Source organism: Lactuca serriola, chromosome 3, assembly GCF_051521515.1.
Source record: "Lactuca serriola cultivar US96UC23 chromosome 3, Lser_US96UC23_V15, whole genome shotgun sequence".
Classification (NCBI taxonomy): domain Eukaryota; kingdom Viridiplantae; phylum Streptophyta; class Magnoliopsida; order Asterales; family Asteraceae; genus Lactuca; species Lactuca serriola.
The window spans coordinates 245,587,832-245,607,674 of NC_136410.1; the positions used below are offsets into that span (position 1 = coordinate 245,587,832).

The following is a 19,843-nucleotide window of genomic DNA, read 5'->3' on the forward strand; positions in this document are numbered from 1 at the left end:
AAAAAGAAGAAAAGAAAAATATCAAATAATGGAGGAAGGAGAGTACCTGATCGAACAGATACGCTGGACAGGAAATCAATTCTGAGCAGTACGATGATGATGGTACGAGAAAATGCGGCTACGTCGTTTGTTATATATATAAATAAATAATAAATAATAGGGTTAGTTTGTTATATATAATAATAATAGGGTTGAGGGTATATATAAAGGCCTAGGATAAAAATATGAATGATACGTCATATCTTTCTCTCCACTTCCCCCATATTCTTCCAACAATAAAACCATTAATTCCTTATCTAAGTCAATGAATCCCTAGAAATCCTGGATATTTTAAAAACCATTCATTATCTAAATCAATGGAATCCTTCCAACTTTGGTCATATTACGTTGTTAAATACCTGTTTCGTTGATTTAACCCTTGTACCATCATCCGGTAAATCGTCTTTCTTTGCCAAGATTATGCAAACCATCATTCTGCAAGAAAGAAAGGAAAAAAAAATGGTTAGTTGCTTTCATATCAAAAATATTATTGGTTTTCCGATTACTAAACATTTGTAAACCATCATTCTCCTCCACTTCTTTGTAAAAACGTATTTTTGTCTGTGTAAACCTAACTTTTTTTGGAAACGGCAAACGAATTAAGTGGAGCCTACTCGCAATATTTCAGCGAGCACCCCGGGTTCGAGCTCCTTTACAGGGCAAACCTAGCCCCTATAGGGATTTCCAGGGAAAAATTCCCCACATGTGGCACCACAAGAGGTAGTTTAAGGGAATAGAACTCCCAACCTCACGCCCCACATGGGTATAAAACCCAGTGCATCAATCCAGCTAGGCTAGACATCACTTGTGTAAACCTAAGTGGTGTGTGTTTTCCGACTATATTATTGGTATCTATACATGGAAATTGTGCAATGCTCACTATTAAATCCTAACTAAAAAAACTCAGATGGTTGTAAATAAAAACTCTAACTTCCAAAAGTTCATTAATCAAACTTTTCAAGCAAAAACAGAACAGATAATCAAAAGTTTAAAAAAATTATCATGGTTATGGTAAATGCTATAATGACAATATAAAGTGGTAAATGCTATACTGATAAGATAAATTGATAAAACGAACAGATGTCATTGTTGAACTTTTGGAAAAGCATTTTAAAATGCTATGGTAGTTAACAAAATAATATCCGTTTTTATAAAAAATTCCTATATCTGAATTTAATATCATCATATTAACATTAAATTTTTTTATAATTTTATTCCGGTTTGAATAATAAATTTATTATGAGATTCGCCATCCAATTTTAGGGTAAGTTGATATACTAATTTGGTAGCATACAAACAATATGTCTTATATGACGAGGACCATTTTTTTCCTATATCAGGGACATTCTGTTATTTTTTTTTCTTCTAATTGTAGTATGCTTTTTCATACCTTAAAAAGAGTATACTGAAATATTACTTGTAAACTCATTAATCTTTATTATCTTTTACATGATTTATAAAAAGTAGTTGTTAAATCACTCAAATGACATTTATTTATCAAATCAAATATTACTAGTCAGATGCCTCCTTTTAAACCGATAGGATATTAGGAAACAGAATTTGGCATTTAAAACTATTCTTATCAAATTCAATCAATCCCTACAAATCTGGTGATATTAAGTTAAATTTCTTAAAAATCGGTCGATATTACCTTAAATATATGTTTACTTCTTTCAATCCTTACACCATGGTGCTCTGTATTCTCCTCCACGTCTCTGTAAACCCTCATTCTGCAATATATATATATATATATATATATATATATATATATATATATATATATATATATATATATACTAGGTTAAAACCCGTGGAATCCACGGGTGCTGTTTTTGAATTGAATTTAAAAATTAATTATTTAATAAAATAATATTTCAATAATTCTGATAACTTATAAATTGTAATATTGAATATTTCAATAAATTTTTTTATTTGTAAGTATTTAGTTACAAAGTAAATGGGAAGTATTTAATTAGGAATGAAGATTTTTGAAAACTCTTTTTTTGATGCATGATTCTTGTTGGACATATGCAGATGATGCATTACCAATGTGTGTAATGAAATTAACATAAAATACAACAATACGTAATTATAAAAAAATACAGTAATATGATGGATTAAGTGTGATTTGCTAAAATTGAATAAAACGACGTTACAAAAAAGTTGGCTACAAATTTCGAAAAACTTCCTTATAAACAACATTGGAAGTTTTATTTGTGAGTTTGCCATCTTTATCTAAAATTAATAATTTTAATCCCTCTCTGCTCTGAACTCTAGATAAGGCAACATACAATTGTCCATGTGAAAAAATTGGATCTTTCAGAAACAAACCAACCTTTGATAACGATTGTCCTTGACTTTTATTAATAGTCATTGCAAAACATACGGCCAAAGGAAACTGTCTTCTTGTGAATTTGAAGGGAATCTTTTTTCAGATGGAGTTAAAGACATTCTTGGAATAAAAGTCCGATTTCCAATATTAGTTCCAGTTATTATACGTGCCTCAATAACACGTTTGCCCAATGATAACACCTGTAGTCTTGTGCCATTACATAAGCCGTTTTTCTAATCAATATTTCTCAGTAATATTACTGGAACACCAATTTTTAAAACTAACTTATGATTTAGTAAACCGGATACTTTGAGACCATTTAATACATCAGGAGAGTATAGATTTGCATCAAATTGATCATGGAGAAATTCGGATTCACATATGTTGTCTGAACTTAAATATTCAACTTCATCTCCTGGAAACTTCTTAAGCAAACGATCGTTTATTTCCTAGACAACTTCATTTTTCGGAGCAAGTATCGCTCTTTCTTGGAAATAATTTATATCGCTATAGTTCTCTAAAATTGAAGGATATACAAACTCAATTAAGGAACCTATAGGATCATGTGAATCATTAATGAGAATATCATCTGGAATATCGATAATCATTTCACCGTCGTTCGAACCACCAAGTTTTCCTTCTCCTATATCCAACAACCAATTTGCAAAATCTCTTATTTTTCCTATATCTGATTGATCCCTTCCAACAGTTAGCCTCATGTTTTTTGTTAATCTATGGACTTTGCAATGTTCCCATAAATATAAAGAACTCAAAGAAGCATTTACAATGTTCTGTCTACTGCCACCCGGAACAACAGGTAGAATCTGTCTAAAATCTCCTCCAAAGACAATAACTTTCCCTCCAAATGGAATATTTGAGATTGTTGAATTTACGCACCTTAATAAATCCTTCAAAGTTCGATCTAAAGCTTCAAATGCATGCTTATGGACCATAGGTGCTTCATCCCAAATTATTAAAGAGGTTTTTCTTATTAAGCTTGCCAACTCACCGTCTAGATTTATGTTACAAAAAGAATCCTCTGTAAGCTCAAATGGAATTATAAATGGAGAGTGTGTTGTTCTACCACCGGGCAATAATAAGGAAGCAATACCGCTTGAAGCAACATTTAATACAATATTTCCTTCAGATCTAATTGCTGCAGATATTGTTTTCCATAAAAAAGTTTTACCAGTTCCACCATAACCGTAAACAAAGAAGACACCTCCTTTATTTTCTTGAATAGCACTCATGATGTTTAGGAAAATATTACGTTGCTCATTTGTTAATGCAAGAAACATACGATCATAGTCATTCTTTATCACAGGAACGTCGTAATCTAGCTCCTCGGTGATAAGCCGATTGTTTGAAGAAGAAATGGATTCAACATCTTGGTATGGCATGTTTTTGAAGTTTTTGAGAGTAGAGTTGTTTCGAAGTAAAATTTGTTGTATTTCGAACAAAGTTAAGTTCTTAAGTTCATCTACTCCGAGTGATAATTTTGCACGAAAATATTAAATAATTAATAAAATATGTCGTCGATATTTAATAATTTTATTAATAATTTTTTAATGGTTGTTGAATAATAAAAATAAATTAATTTAAAAAAAATAAGAAAAAATGTTATACCTACAGACTTAAATCTTTGTCGTTGTCTATATAGAATTCCATCTGCCAAATATTCCCATGTATTTTCCCAAACGACCTCTGGTTTTGACATGCTATTACACATCAACAATGTAGCAAATAAAAAGTGTAGATAAAAACCAGATCCAGAATGACTTGCTTCTTTAATTGCATCAATGTATTCCTTGTCATCATCTAATAGCCCGAGTGCATAACAAGCATCTCTAAAAGAAGAATGTGTTTGACCATTTACCGTGCGAATATCATCAAATGATGTTGGTCCTTTTACTTTATTTAAAAGAATCCTTAAGAAATATGTTTCACCTAGTTTAGGTGAAACAGAATGAATTCTACCGATGGTTTTTCCTATTTTCCTTTGCTTCCAAAACCGACCATTTAATATCCAAACAAACTTTGTAGGGAATTCAACATATGTGAGTTTTCGTGCTTCAGTGTCGATTGCATTACACTTCATCCAAGCTGTGAACTTTGAAGCCGCTAAAAAAGGTTTGTCAAGAACATCATCAATATCATCGTCTTCGCCATATACAATATGTTGTTGATTAGGAAGATGAAAAGGTAGTCTGACAACAGAAGGATATTTGCAATGAACATCATATGTAAAAATTCTCCATGATGCTTCACATGCTGATAAATATCTACAATCGTAATATTCAACTATTTCATCGACCGCATCATTATTTTCACATTCATTGTTGGTTGGTACAACAGCAACTGTAGCTCTATCAGGACCCTTATTTATGTATTTAAAAAAATACTTTAAAGAAGATCCCTGATTGCACCATTCAATATTAATATGTGCCTGATATCTTTTCAATAGATATTTGTTGTATGGAACAACATTTCTATTATCCAACCTTACACCTGATTTTTCTACAAAATGACCATCGTTTCTTCGCCTATATAACGGAAAACCATTCTGATCAACAGACGAATGATTACTGAATTGTTTTGGAAAGTTTTTAGAGCACTTTTTATCCACCATGCATGGACAATTCATATTTTCAGCTCCACATGGACCATGAACCATAAACTCATTTACAAGTGAATACAATTCAGGATCTTCAATTCTGTCTGGTATCTCTGCTGAAATTATCGGATCGATAAGTTCAACAGTTGGTAGCTTGTTGTCAGAATGCATGTATAGACATATATGACTATGCGGCAAACCTCTTTTTTGGAATTCAATGGTATAAACATCTGTAAAAGAATTTGCCAAAAAAAATGTGATTAGATATTAAAACATATTTAAAATATAATAATAAGACCAATGTTTTATAAAAAATTTAAAAATATAGTTTTAATTACATGCTTGAACTTTGCCGAAAATTTGATTCTCCCTTAAGTCTTTAATGAATGCATCAAGCTTGATCTTGAACAACCTACATAGTATATCAGGCCTGTCTTCTGGTTGAAGTGAAGTATCCTTAAGAAACCTTTTAATCTCAGGCCATTTGGGATTACACGTAAAGGTTATGAAGAAATCAGGATATCCAAACCGTTTACATAGTGACATGGCATCCAAATAGTTTTGCAGCATATATCGTGCACCTCCGGTAAAGGATGAAGGTAATATGACACGTTGGCCGACATTCGAGATATCAATCGTTCCTTGAGCTTTTTGGTTACGTAAATTTTCATAAGAATCACATCTAAGAACATGTTGTTGCCTACGTATGTAGTACATTCTCTCCGTTTCCATCATAGTGTAGGCATCTACCAGAAATTGTTGAAACAACCTTCTTGAATTAAGTATGAGAGAGAATGAATGATCTCTGTCTTGAATCCTATAAGCGGAATATTCTATCATTGTACATTTCGCACGCTTGTTGTTGTTCGTAAATGACACACCTCTATGAAGAATGTCAACACTATAACCATCATCCCCATATGGAAATAGCAATGGATATTGGAGATGAAGATACGAAGGATGCAATTCACTGATACGTTGTAGACAACCATTTTTTGTTTGAACGACGATATCCCTCTTTTCGATTGAATCCGGAATGTCACCAATTATTAAAGCAGCAACCTCAGAAGCAGTCGGTAGGTTATATGTTCTTCCATCTTGCTCCCTTCTCCCGATAAGTCGTAATTTCATATCAACTTTCTGGATTTTTCTGAAAAATATCTCTTACCATCCTATAAGATCTAACCAAGACATTATTTGAATCCAACATCACCTTAATATCTTCAATAATATCACTATCAGTTGATGTTGATTGATCCTTTTCACCACTAAAATAAATATATTTATACATAATATTAGTAATATATATATATATATATATATATATATATATATATATATATATATTAATAATAATACTAAATTATGAATAAGAAGTTTGAGAAAATACCGAAAACATCTTTGTCTATTTGTAATTTCGTTGTCAGTGTCATAAATGAATGTATAACTGAGAGAATTTTGGTTTCGATCCTTTTGTTGACAAAAGACTTCCAATACTATGATAATTTTGACCACCCAATCTGAAAATGTATGGAGCGTTTCCTCTATTGATTGAAGAATCAATTTTACCACCCATCAATGTGAAAGAAAACATTGAATTGTAACGTCGAATGTTTTTCATGAAGTGTTTGCTTTTTGAGTCCATATTTCGGAACATTCTTTCATAAGTCGGGGGTGCATTCTTTAAATCTGGAAGTTGAACTTTGCCGTAACCACAACATAATGAATAATCTGTGTTCCCATTTTCTTTACCTCTAATCCATAACTTTGCACGGCATGTTTGACATACAACAACTTGATCACCATGATCCAAATATTCTGTAAAATAAAAGCGTTGAATAAAATATCAATGAATTTTATAATTATATACAACATAGTATTTGAAATGTAAAATGGATATTATTTTTTGATTACCATTTGAGATACCAACTATAAGATTTTCATTATTCACTTGATGTATATTTTCTACATCTTTTGTCATATCAATCAATGGGATAGGGGATAAATGTCTCGTCTTCATTTTTAATTTATGACATCCTGGATTTAACTTGATTGATGATGAAGAAGTTGTTACTGTAGATGCATTTTTTGATGTCATTTCATTTGAAAGTACATGGTACTGTCTTTTGTTTGCTAACTTGGAAGTGGTATATTTATCGAAACTGATGTTATCTGACCAATATATATATATATATATATATATATATATATATATATATATATATATATATATATATATATATATATCCCGATTATATACATAATGGATAATAGTATATTTTAAAAACCATAAATAATTACCATTTCTAATGTTAAATAACGGATTTATAACATTTGTAATGTTAGAAAAATGAAGTTCTAACATCTGTAAAGGAAGGACAGTATTGTATGGTTGTGTTATGCTTTGCAGGTGTTGTAAATGTATTGACATTTTGAGTTTGACGAACAATGTTGATTGATTGATCTGCAAATAGAAATAAATTTGGATGTTTGTTTACAACGACTCCAATCTTCCATAGATGGTCGTCGAAGATTAGCCATCAATGAATCTCATCGATTCCCCCATAATCGATCGCAATCAACAACGAATGAAAGGGAACCTAGAATATTTCATCTATGATGCCGTCTCGTCGTCCGATTTGGTCATAGTCAGGTTTGAAAAATACGATCTGAAGGTAGACTCTCCTTCTTCCAGTGCCATAATCAATTATTTCCATGATGACCATCATGACTCATCATCCTCGTTTCCAACCTAGGGTTTATTCGATTTACATCTGCTCTTTCCCCAATTTCAACCAATCGTGGGTTCGGATGATTTCAGGGGTTAAAACCCTAGATCTCCAATGAAACAATGAAGGTAAAATCATGTGATAGACGAAAACCGTGATGATTAAAAATTGATTATTGATCATAAACATCTATTCCAACATATTTTTTTATAGTTAGTAAAATGAAAGTTTATTTAGATTTCGGTAACACTTTTTGCTCTAGTATTTCCATATTTCGATTAAACATCGGTTAATTGCAACTGTTTCACAAGAGATAAAAGATTTTGCTCTATTATTTGTATATATTATAACAAATGAAGATCTTCAAAAACCAAGAACACATAAGTTTGTTTGAACTTGTATGAAACAGTTTGTTGTAAATTTCAACCATAAATTCATAGAGAAACCAATGTAATGTAAACTCATAATACTAACCTGACATATGGATATGGAAATCTTGCAGGAAGTAAGACGGCTTTAAAATGAAAAGCAGTTGATTTGTGAACTGGAATGAGGATTAGAACTTGAATGAAGCACCCTGATGTAAGTTTGATGAAAAAAGAATCGCAGAAACAATTGAAACATAAAGAAGACGAATGAGGAGTTTCAAAATTTTCGGTTTCACGTTCTAAGGTAAAGTTATATATATATTGGAAAAAGGTTTTGATTTTATGATTTTATTGTTGTTGCATCTTTATTGGATAAAATTTTGTTCCTGTTTTTTTGGGATTTATAAGATTACAACTGAAATTTAGTTTAATATAAGATATTCATCTAAAAAGGGAGTATAGAATATTAGGAAATAGAATCTTGAATATACGAAATTTATAGAAGATCAGTAAATATGCTGACACGATTACAAAAATGTATGAATTAATTGAAGAAAATAAAAGATATAAATTTTGTTTAGAATTGGTTATTGATTATTTAATAAAAATAACATAATTATCGTGACAAAAATAATAGTTATTCATAACTCATTTGCCATGCTCCATAAGGATAATTTTAAAAAATGGGTCCATTTTGCATATTCAGTATCGAGATGGAGTGTGCTGGTGGAAAGGGTGTCTTTGCTGAGACTACACATGATCCTTTTATTCAATTTTTAATTCATATATGAAAAGAAATTTACTCAAGTAAATTGTTATGTTAAAGTTTTTGATTGCATTCTTTTTACCTGTACTTTTTCTGGATTCTTACAACAATGTGTTTTTTTTTTCTGTGATAGCAAAAGAAGTTTGAATGCCCATGTGCTTATCGAATGAATTGCAATTAGATTCAGAGCATTTGCAACCTTTAATATAACAAAAGATCTTAGGGGTATTTTCAGAAAATTGTTTATTAAAAATAAAAAATCTGGAATTTTTTTATTGATTCAAATCGGTCTACCTCGTTTCATAAAACTTATCTAGTTTACAAAACTGATTATTTGAATCGGATTAAAATAAATAAATAAAGCTGATCTAGGTTGTTTATTTTTTTCGTTATTTTTGTTTGAAAATATTACTCAATCATGTATAATCCTAACCTAATAGAACCAGAAAACCTAAAAATCATAATCAAACAATATGCCCTTATCAATCTTAATTATATATTGACTAAGACACCTGCAAACCATGTTTTTCTTAAAATAGATTTTGTCAACACTATTAAGATGTTTTATCACATGGTAAACAGTTAAAAAGGTTCTTTAAGACCATCAAACTTATAAATTCTCTAAGACCGCCAAACGTATAAAAAAGTCATGAACTTATATCGTAACATTCCATACGAAAAAGTTATCATGTTCTTATATTGTGTTGAAAATATTATAAATCATGATGATTATGTCATTATTTGTTGTCTCAAAATGACTTTTGCATTCTTTTTACCTGTACTTTTTCTGGATTATTACAACAATGTGTTTTTTTTTTCTATGATAGCAAAAGAAGTTTGAATGCCTATGTGCTTATCAAATGAATAACAATTAGATTCAGAGCATTTGCAACCTTTAATATAACAAAAGATCTTAGGGGTATTTTCGGAAAATTGTTTATTAAAAACAAAAAATCTGGAGTTTTTTTATTGATTCGAATCATTGCTACTTTAAATTTACTCATTATTGTTACAATGTTGCACAAGTGAAAGTAAAGAAGTTACATTGGAAGGGAGAGATCTGTTTGAAAGAATTCAGGTCATTACTTCTGTAAAAATATTATCGAAAAAGTAAGTTGATATGTAGGGATAACTATAAGGTTTTAATTCATTGTATTATTTTCTACAGGCTATGCAAAGAGATTATAAGTTAAGCTCATACTCACTGAATTCTATTTCAGCACCTTTTCTTAATTAACAGGTATTATTATCACTATCATTTTTTGTTTAAATATTGAGCTAAATGCTAGAAATAAAAATGTATTTCAAGTATTTTGATTATTATAGCATCCTAATTTCATTTATTATTATCACAAAATTGTACTTTGATAAATATACCAAGTTATAACAATATAATTCAAATGTAAAGCAATTTTCATTTGTATAATAAGGTAAACTTTTATAAGTATAATAGGGGTAAAATGGGTAAAATAGTCATTTTATCAAGACATAACAGTTTAGACTTCATTTATTTTACTTTTTAAATAAAAGAGCCAATCATTGCTAATTAAGAGTCTAAATAAAAACTATTTACAAAACAAAAATTAAATATTAAAATAAAACATACTACTACACCAGTAGATACGAATAGCAATACACTTCAAAAGGGAAAATCAACAATAGCATTATGCTTAAAGGAAGAGACAACAAAGGCATTATACTTTTTAACTAAAAGGGGTAGCCAAAAAATCATAAAAACCTTATACTAATTAACAACTTGGATGAGATGTAACATTTGAACAATAATAACCCCATAGGCAATATCGGCCAAAAATTTAAAATATTAAGAAAAAATTCAAAATATATTTATAAGCAAATAAACTTCAAAATATATTTAATTTGAGTTAAAACCAAAATCAACTGACTTGTCCACTTTAAAACAATAAAAATATCCAAAAATATTCAAAACCAATAATATTTCACATTCTAAATATCCCGAAGTAAAAATCATACCAAGTAATCAAAATATCTTTAAAACCAAAACAAATGATCAAAATATATTAAATGTGTGTTATAACCAATAGCAACTCACTTTTCCATTTTTGGAATTAAGAGTGGAGTTTCCTCTCCGATTGACTTTCTTTTAGCCTTAGTTGAACTTAAATCATCTCCAGAATCAACATCATAAATTTCTTGGAGGTTGCGCTTCAAATCACATGATATTTTGCTTTGACTTGTTGCGGTTGACTTATCAACTGTTGAGGGTGTAAACCTTTCATCTGTTTGTGAGATCACATCCTAATTTAAAAAAAAAATAATAAGTGTTTAATTCCAAATAAAAACTAATCTAAATAAAAGTTTATAAAAGGAATTGAAAAACCTTTTGAATAGGCTGTACAACATCATCTGATTCCAAAGCAACTTGATTTAAGGAGATAGATTGAATACTCTAAAAAATAAAATGGAAATATGTTAATCGTTATGTATTTAACAGTAAAGAATTGTAAATTTTCAACAATAAAAGGTTACATACCATAAGTTCTATTTTACTTTCCAATTTAGAAACAATGGACATATCTTCTGTAACTCTGAGAACTGTGTAGATGTTATTATAGTTGTTGACATTGTATTCTGTAATATCTACAACAAAACCAAACTAGCAGTTTTTCAACACGTAAAGTTGCATTGGAAATAGTGCATCACTGTCTCCGGCCTGTAAGATATATTTTAATAAATTCAAAAAAAAAAGTAAATGTTTTCTGATTTTAAGGTATGAATAATATACCGCATCATGTATCTTTTTCAACTCGTATGCACTTATATTTAACAGCCTCTTTGCTTCCCTATCAAAAAGAGTCAATCCAATGGTTCCAGTACAATCTTGTACATTGATTGGAATTATATACCTAAAACAAAAAAATTATGTCATTGTTAGTGTTGTTTTACAGATTGACAAAATTAATAGAAATAAATATGTGTTTACTTTATAACTGTCTGAAATTCAGATTTTTTGCATTGTGCATTTGTACACTCGACAACCATAGTTTCTGAAATTCCCTCAGGGTTGGTATACGAATGATTGGCTTTGGGAACAGGGATTATTTTTTTTTCCACATTTTTTGCATGCTTCATAATACCATGGTAGATTCTGCCTTATATTAACAATGGAAGCAACTAATAAAAACTTCATTTCCTGTATCATATTAAATGTAAAACTTATTAAAATAAATTATGCAAAAATAAAATCTAAAACATATCAAAAAATGCAATATACCTTAATTGGTTCGGTGATCTCACAAACTGTTTTTAATGGAAAATTGCCCTTAAAGTCATCTGTATATGAAGAAGAGTAGCTTTGAAGTGTAGTTATGCTTTTTTCAGTTATACCGAAATTGTCATGACATTTCAACCTGTGATGTTTAATTTAAATTCAAAATATTAGGATTTGTGTTTTTTTAAGTTAAAATACATTATAAAAAAAATAAAAAACAATTGGAAACTAACTTATTTTTAAACTCATTTATTTCATAAATGTCAGAATTTATGAACAATTTCGTTACTTCAAAATGACTTTTAGCTTCACCAATACCTGTAAAAAATGTATATCCGATTAATAAAAATTATATAAAAACAATAATTATAAACATCTATATATAAAGAGTGAATACAAACCATTCCAAATGTTTAGCTTCAAAAACTGCATCACGATAACAACACAATTAACCGTCGGGTTATTTTTTAGGTATTCTGAAATTTGATATGCTTGACTTCCAAAAATAGTAACCTTCAGATGTACAGAACTAAATAAACCAAAAAATCGTATATTAATATTAATTTCTGATTAATTAAAGATAATAAATAATAAATAAATAATAAAATATAATCTCACTCTAGGTTGCTAAGAGTGAGTTTTATATAATGCTTGGATGGTACTGGATTTGAAGTTTCAAGAGGCCTAAATGACACGATATGTCCAATAACATCTACACAACAGATAACACAACATAAACTATTGAATTAAAATCGTAATATCTAAATAATAAAATTTATAACCAAGAAAACAAATGATAAAAAATGATTTTATTAATATTTTATAACTAACCAAAGAATGTGTCTCTTGGGCATGTTTGTTTTATGATAGAATTAAAGTCAACAAACATAAATCCATTGACCGGACCCGAGAAATCATCACATTTTTTTAGGATGCTTTTCCAATCCAAAGTTAAGGTCTGTTTATGACCTGTATAACTAAAACCATTAGTAACAGCAGCCATATTGGGTTTTATAACTATATAACTTTCATCTTCCTTTAAAAGATGACGAAATCTGGAGAAATTCTGATTGAAGACACGAGCATGGTATTGTGTACCCTGTTTAAAAAAAAATTAAAAATTATTATTTTCATGAAACATGTCTAATATTGAATGATGAATAAAAAATATATGAAATACAACAAACCTCCTCGTCCATCAGGATCATTTCAATCGAACAAACTTTATTATTTCTGACGAAGTTCCAAATTTTAAGCACCCGAACCTTGATATGTGATTTTTCATCTATCTGGTCAATGTTATTTAGGTAAACCTTATTTCCTATATTCATTTTCTGCAAGAAAATTTAAACCATATAGAATTGTAAGGAAAATTAGCAACCTTTTAGAATGTACAGAACATCCTAACCAATAAGTAAAACAGAAAAATTATAAATCAACACATGACAATAACAAATAATTGAATATACTCATAATTTTTTAAATTCAATAAATCATTTTATAATAAAATGGAATACAAACAAAAACAAATAATTCATATGAAATAATGTTTTAGATTGAATAAAAGTTTTTATAATAACATGGAACACAAATATAAAATTAACATGAAAACGACAATTATACCGACAATGCCCCTGCAACATACTAGTAGATAACATAACAATGAATCAACTTGGCTTATCAATTATGATTACAATAGCTGCAAATTAAAGTATATGTAACAGCAAAACTAAAAAAAGATACTAACGTAAAGAACATCCTAACTAACAATTAAAACGGAAAAATTATAAATCAGCACCTAATAATTTTTTCTTAAAGTAAGTAATATATATTTTTTTAATGTGTAAACCAAATGAGTAGATTTCTTACAGACCCTTGTTTATACGTAGGGTAACTTGTATGCTATTATTAATCATTTTATTGAGATTGTATTTAGATAAATACAAACAAATTTTAAAATTTCATACCATCAAAACAAAAGTTACTGTGCAAGACTGACCATTTAGAATTTTAATAACTTTGTAGGTCAACTCCAATGGTTTGGCATATCATGTCAGAATTATGGGTTAATTCACTAATTTGTAGTAATGAACTTGAAGCTGGATCACAACAATCATGTTAAAGAAAAAATAGTTCTCATGTTCATTAGTTTTTTCGTATACATCTACATTAATATGTAAATAGACAAAGTAAAAATAATTGACATCATAAATTAGATTTAATGTAACAGCAAATCAAAGTAAATGTAACACCAAAACAAAAAAATAATGTAATAGTAAAGTTTCTGATCTGAAAAAGACTATTTTTTATTTTTTTAAAGAAAATGAACTTGTCATGTTCATTAGTTTTTCGTCTTTTAAACCGAAAAGGTAGAAGAAGTAGACGATTAAGAAGAATTACAAAAAAGAAGAAGAAGAATAGCAATCATACAATGAGAACGTGACAGATACCGATAAATAAGACCATGAAAGGAATAGAAATATTTGTAATTCTGATATTTGAATACACTAACCTGATATTTAATTATTGAAGCGTTGCAGAATCAAGAAGAATGAAGAAGAATACGTTTGTTGTGGTTTCTATGGAGCAGAATTGTTATGGAGCAGAATGGTAAAAACAAAATAACCATATAAATGGTATTTACGTTTGCTGAGAAGAATACTGCAGATTTTTAGGGATTTAATGATTGCAATATATTTAATTTGCAATCAAAATAAACAAACTTTCAAATTTAATCGTGAATTTCGAATCTGATTTTTGATTAACATATTTTTTCAAATTATTTCCATAATTCTTATTCATTTAAAATTAATGGTTGAATATTTTGAATACAGTTGAATGCTCAAATTTCCGGATTTTTTGCATCAATTTGAACTTTGATTTAATTTGGATTGAATGGCATTTACATAAATATAGATGAATAAATGAGCGGGAAAACTCGATTTTGGGGGTCCTTAGAGGGTGACACGTGGCAGAGTTGTACTTATTTATTAGAATTAGGATATATATATATATATATATATATATATATATATATATATATATATATATATAGGGTTAGGTTATATTGTTCTAACTATCTATTGTGTGCATGTAGGATTGATTCTGGACCAATCATTTTAGTTGTTTTAAGAAAGTAATTAATACATATTAGATGTTAAAGATATAATGAGCATTAATTAGAACTTCAGCATTTAATATGCATTAATTACTTTCTTAAAATAACTAAAATGATTGCTCCAGAATAAATCTTACAAACACACAATAGATAGTAAAAACATTTGAACCTAACTATATATATATATATATATATATATATATATATATATATATATATATATATATATATATATATATAGAGAGAGAGAGAGAGAGAGAGAGTCAAGATCAAATAAGAAGGAAAATTTTGGTAAAATGGTAAGAAATTTTTTATATGCATATTTTCTTAGCAAAAAAATGAAATGATTCTTTAGATGATTCAAAAGTAAGATGATTCACAAGAAAAAATTCTGAAAAAAACACATTTATGATTCATTTTTAGGTAAATCAAAAAAAATTCACTTTTATGACAATTTTAGTGAATATCAATAAAATCATCATAAAAATGAATCATCGAAATGTTTTTTTTTGTGATTTTTTTTGGTGAATCATGTTATTATTGATTCATTTGTTTTGTTCGCCAAAAAAATAAGTCGAAAAAAAATTTCTTACCTTTCTACCAAAAAAAATTTCTTACCGGATCTATATATATATATATATATATATATATATATATATATATATATATATATATATATATATGGGAAAAGTGAATATACCCTTAAGGGTATACAAGCTTAGGTACCCAAACTCACCATACTACGTCGTTTTGTATCATATATATACATTGTAACTGTCTAATGTTCTTATAATTCAACTTCTAACTTGATTTCATTCAAAGATTTTTATAAATTTCTCATTTATTTTCCTCTTACATAATTTTCATTTTCAACTATAATATATATAGCCTAATTGATGTTCGTCAAAAAGATGTGATGTAAGAGGAAGATAATAATGGAATTTTGAAAATCTTGAAAGTAAATCAAGTTAAGGATTGAAGTTGAAGAACATTATAATAAATATATCAAACAAAACGACGTATTATGGTGAGTTTGGGTACCTAAGCTTATATACCCTTAAGGGTATATTCACTTTTCCCTATATATATATATATATATATATATATATATATATATATATATATATATATATATATATATATATATATATATATATATATATACAAAAACGTTTTTTTGTTAAAGTGGCTTCGTGCATTTTACGCACACCTTTTTTTTGGTGCGTCAAAAGACTTTGGAAGCTCTTCCGTGGAGTTCAATCTCCTGCTTGAAAGCCTCTCCAAGGTTGCATGTCTTCCACGGAGCTTAACATGTGGCTTTCTTGCGCAGATGCTTGGGAAAAGCTCTCCTCCACCGTCACCGATTCCCCCGTCTCTCAATAAATCCTTCATATTTAGAGTAAATTACACGAATGGTCCCTATGGTTTGGGGTAATTTGTGCGTTTGGTCCCTAACTTATTTTTTTAACTCGGAAGGTCCCTACTGTTTGTTTTTATTACGCGCTTGGTCTCTGTATTACCTAAAAATACTATTTTATCATTGGTTTTTTAATTTCTTTAAATAAACACAGTCCCAACCCCACCCCTTCACTTTACCTTATCTACCCCACAAATTTTCCATATTTAAATAATAGTTTTTTTAGGTAAAACAGTGACCAAACGCGTAACAAAAATAAATAATAGGGACCAAACGTGTAACAAAAACAAACAGTAGGGACCTTCTGAGTTAAAAAAATAAGTTAGGGACCAAATGCGCAAATTACCCCAAACCATAGGGACCATTCGTGTAATTTACTCTCATATTTAATAACACGCTTCTCCCAAGTACCTCAGTATTGTTCTCTCTCTCTCTCTCTCTCTCTCTCTCTCTGATTACTTCGACCTTCTTCTCTATTTCTCAGACCCTCACACCTTCTCCCAAACATTGATTTAATACTCAATGGATTATGCATGTAGGGCTGAAGGATTACAAATTGTAATTGGTAAATTATCCCATTTGAAGTTGGGGAAACTGAGATCGAATAAGAGAAACTATGAATGATGATATAAGATTCATGATATTGGGATTTCTCAAACGTTTTCATTCAACTTTTTTTATTTTAATTTAGGGCTTCTTTCTTCTTTTTCTCTTTAACTGGTATATTTAATTTATGTCAGTTCTTGATTTCATTTTGTTTGCTTTTTTCATTAGGTCAAGAGAAACAATGTAGAAAACCGTTGGAAGGGCTATTGTGGTTGCGATGAAGGCTGAGATGCAGAATTTTGACTGAAGAAGTGTTCAAAGTAATTTTTTTTTTTGCCAACATATGTGCTTTATTGGAGACATTTGATAGCATCTACCATCTTTAATTACTTCAAACTTGTTTAGATTATTACATCATCTGACCGGAGGTATACACGGAGGAGTGTATACCTCAGAGGCGTTTCTTTTGACGATATTAGATTTACTAGGTGTGATACCCGTATGTTATACGGGTTTGATATAATAAAAACTAAATATAAAAGTTTAAACAAAAATTTATTTAAATTTAAAATTTAAAATTTAAAAAGAAACATATTAAATACTATATGAGTGCTAATATTGTAATTTATTAGTTATTTTCAATTAAGGCAATTATTAATTGAGGTGTAAATATGATGTGTTAATTAAAAAAAGACAAAAAAAAATAAGAAAATGACAAATGGAATAAACATTTAATCAAAAATACCAAAAAATGACATGTGTCCAAGTTAATAAAAGAATGACATGTGGCAAAATGATTTTCATTATTAGGGAGGATCTGACCGGAGGTATACACGGAGGAGTGTATACCTCAGAGGCGTTTCTTTTCACGATATTAGATTTACTAGGTGTGATACCTGTATGTTATATGAGTTTGATATGATAAAAATTAAATATAAAAGTTTAAACAAAAATTTATTTAAATTTAAAATTTAAAATTTAAAATTTAAAAAGAAACATATTAAATACTATATGAGTATTAATATTGTAATTTATTAGTTATTTTCAATTAAGGTAATTATTAATTGAGGTGTAAATATGATGTGTTAATTAAAAAAAGACAAAAAAAATAAGAAAATGACAAATGGAATAAATATTTAATCAAAAATACCAAAAAATGACATGTGTCCAAGTTAATAAAAGAATGACATGTGGCAAAATGATTTTCATTTATTAGGGAGGATTTACTCCACGTACTTCTTCCACTAAGTTGGACATGGACCGTTGTTTCTCCCCAATCAGTTATGTGGTTCTAATTGGATGATTTAAGAACTAAGGCTTTCCGTTTTGATGAATATTTTGATTTTTTATGTGATTTTCATGTTTATCTTTAGATTTTCATCCCAATCAGTTATGTGGTTCTAATTTTGGTAATTTTGGATGATTTAAGAACTAGGGCTAGGGCATTCCGTTTTGATGAATACCTTAATTTTTGATGTGATTTTCATGTTTATCTTTAGATTTTCTATATACAAGATTACATATTTTTACACTTATATTTACAGAGTCAGTGAGCCATAGAGATTCATCAGGTATTAGTTGACCTTTCCATTGTAATTCATTGATTATTCTAAAAATTTGACTTAATTTGTAGGAATTTGACCTTAAAATTAGAGCATTTGTTTATACTTTTTGTAGGGTCTAGTTATCCTTACGTTGGAGGATGGACTTTTTTCCAAGGGACTTTTCTTCAGCATGGTCCTTTTAAACCAAGTGGTGGTGTTTTAATTATAAATTACTAACTTTTTTAGAGCGACAAATGACTATACATATGAGTATAGCTGGAGTAAAGGTAACTATGTATATAATGTTGAGCATTACTAAAACATGAAATTTTAAACATTGATTAATACCCATGATAATGGCAACGATATACATATTGAATCTCATGATTATTGTCAATGGTCTGCCAAAACTATGCTTTCCCCATAATATAAAATACCGTTTTAAACTTGAATTAATACTATCAATGTGTATCAAAATGAGCAAATTAGGTCATGATTTAGGAATTCCATTTTTTTTGGCAAAGGCAAATGTCTTATACTTGGAATCACCAGAAGGTGTAGCAGGAGGGGATTTCTCTTATTATTGTTTCTTTACTTCTTATCAAGAGTGTTACTCATTTCTATATGATTCTGTATTACTTGTAGCCAATTGGTTTTGAGTTGACATTTAGATACCATATTAGACAACCATGATCAATACTATATGACTATGAAAAAACTATTTCTAATTATTTTTCATCATTCAGTTTGCGACAATCTTGCTTTTCTAGATAAATAGTTTGGAAACTTTCCAAAGTACAAGAATAGAGACTTTCACATCACTAGCCAAAGTTATGCAGGTAATATATGTAAGAACTTTAATGAACTTTTCAAATAACAATAGTTGTATAATAAAAATTGTTATGGGAACAACTACATATATACGAATGCATATGTTATATGCATACTATATATGAAGGATGTATATGTTAAACGTGAAGCCTTAGTTGCCATTTGATACAAAATTATATTCGTGGATGGTTGTTGAGAAATGCGTATAAACAAATTTACCTTTATTTTGTAATCTTGCAAGCAAGTAATTGTGGTTTCAATACAAGGCATAAGGATACATAGAGTTTCC

The 19,843-nt window shown here is 28.9% G+C and overlaps 2 protein-coding genes across 2 annotated transcripts; both read right to left on the minus strand.

Moving 5' to 3' along the window:
• Positions 1-312: 312 nt before the first annotated feature.
• Positions 313-3,771, minus strand: LOC145096147 (ATP-dependent DNA helicase RRM3-like). Its single transcript, XM_079033914.1, has 4 exons — positions 2,908-3,771; positions 2,426-2,604; positions 399-474; positions 313-321 (listed from the first exon to the last, which is right to left on the minus strand). Exons 1-4 carry the CDS (start codon positions 3,769-3,771, stop codon positions 313-315), a joined length of 1,128 nt encoding a protein of 375 aa, XP_078890040.1.
• Positions 3,772-3,997: 226 nt separating this feature from the next.
• Positions 3,998-7,005, minus strand: LOC145096148 (uncharacterized). The gene is made up of 6 exons (XM_079033915.1): positions 6,900-7,005; positions 6,434-6,803; positions 6,172-6,253; positions 5,324-6,125; positions 4,136-5,215; positions 3,998-4,089 (listed from the first exon to the last, which is right to left on the minus strand). The coding sequence occupies exons 1-6, from the start codon at positions 7,003-7,005 to the stop codon at positions 3,998-4,000; spliced, it is 2,532 nt and encodes an 843-aa protein (XP_078890041.1).
• Between the last annotated feature and the right edge of the window lie 12,838 nt (positions 7,006-19,843).

Coding starts and splice junctions, on each gene's coding strand:
- LOC145096147 (XM_079033914.1), bottom strand. CDS start 3,771: ATGCCATACCAAGATGTTGAATCCATTTCTTCTTCAAACAATCGGCTT. Junction 2,605..2,907: donor TAGGTTCCTTAATTGAGTTT/GTATATCCTTCA, acceptor AATATTGATTAG/AAAAACGGCTTATGTAATGG. Junction 475..2,425: donor GAAGACAGTTTCCTTTGGCC/GTATGTTTTGCA, acceptor TCTTTCTTGCAG/AATGATGGTTTGCATAATCT.
- LOC145096148 (XM_079033915.1), bottom strand. CDS start 7,005: ATGAAGACGAGACATTTATCCCCTATCCCATTGATTGATATGACAAAA. Junction 6,254..6,433: donor TCGAAACCAAAATTCTCTCA/GTTATACATTCA, acceptor TATTTATTTTAG/TGGTGAAAAGGATCAATCAA. Junction 6,126..6,171: donor TGGATTCAAATAATGTCTTG/GTTAGATCTTAT, acceptor AGAAAAATCCAG/AAAGTTGATATGAAATTACG.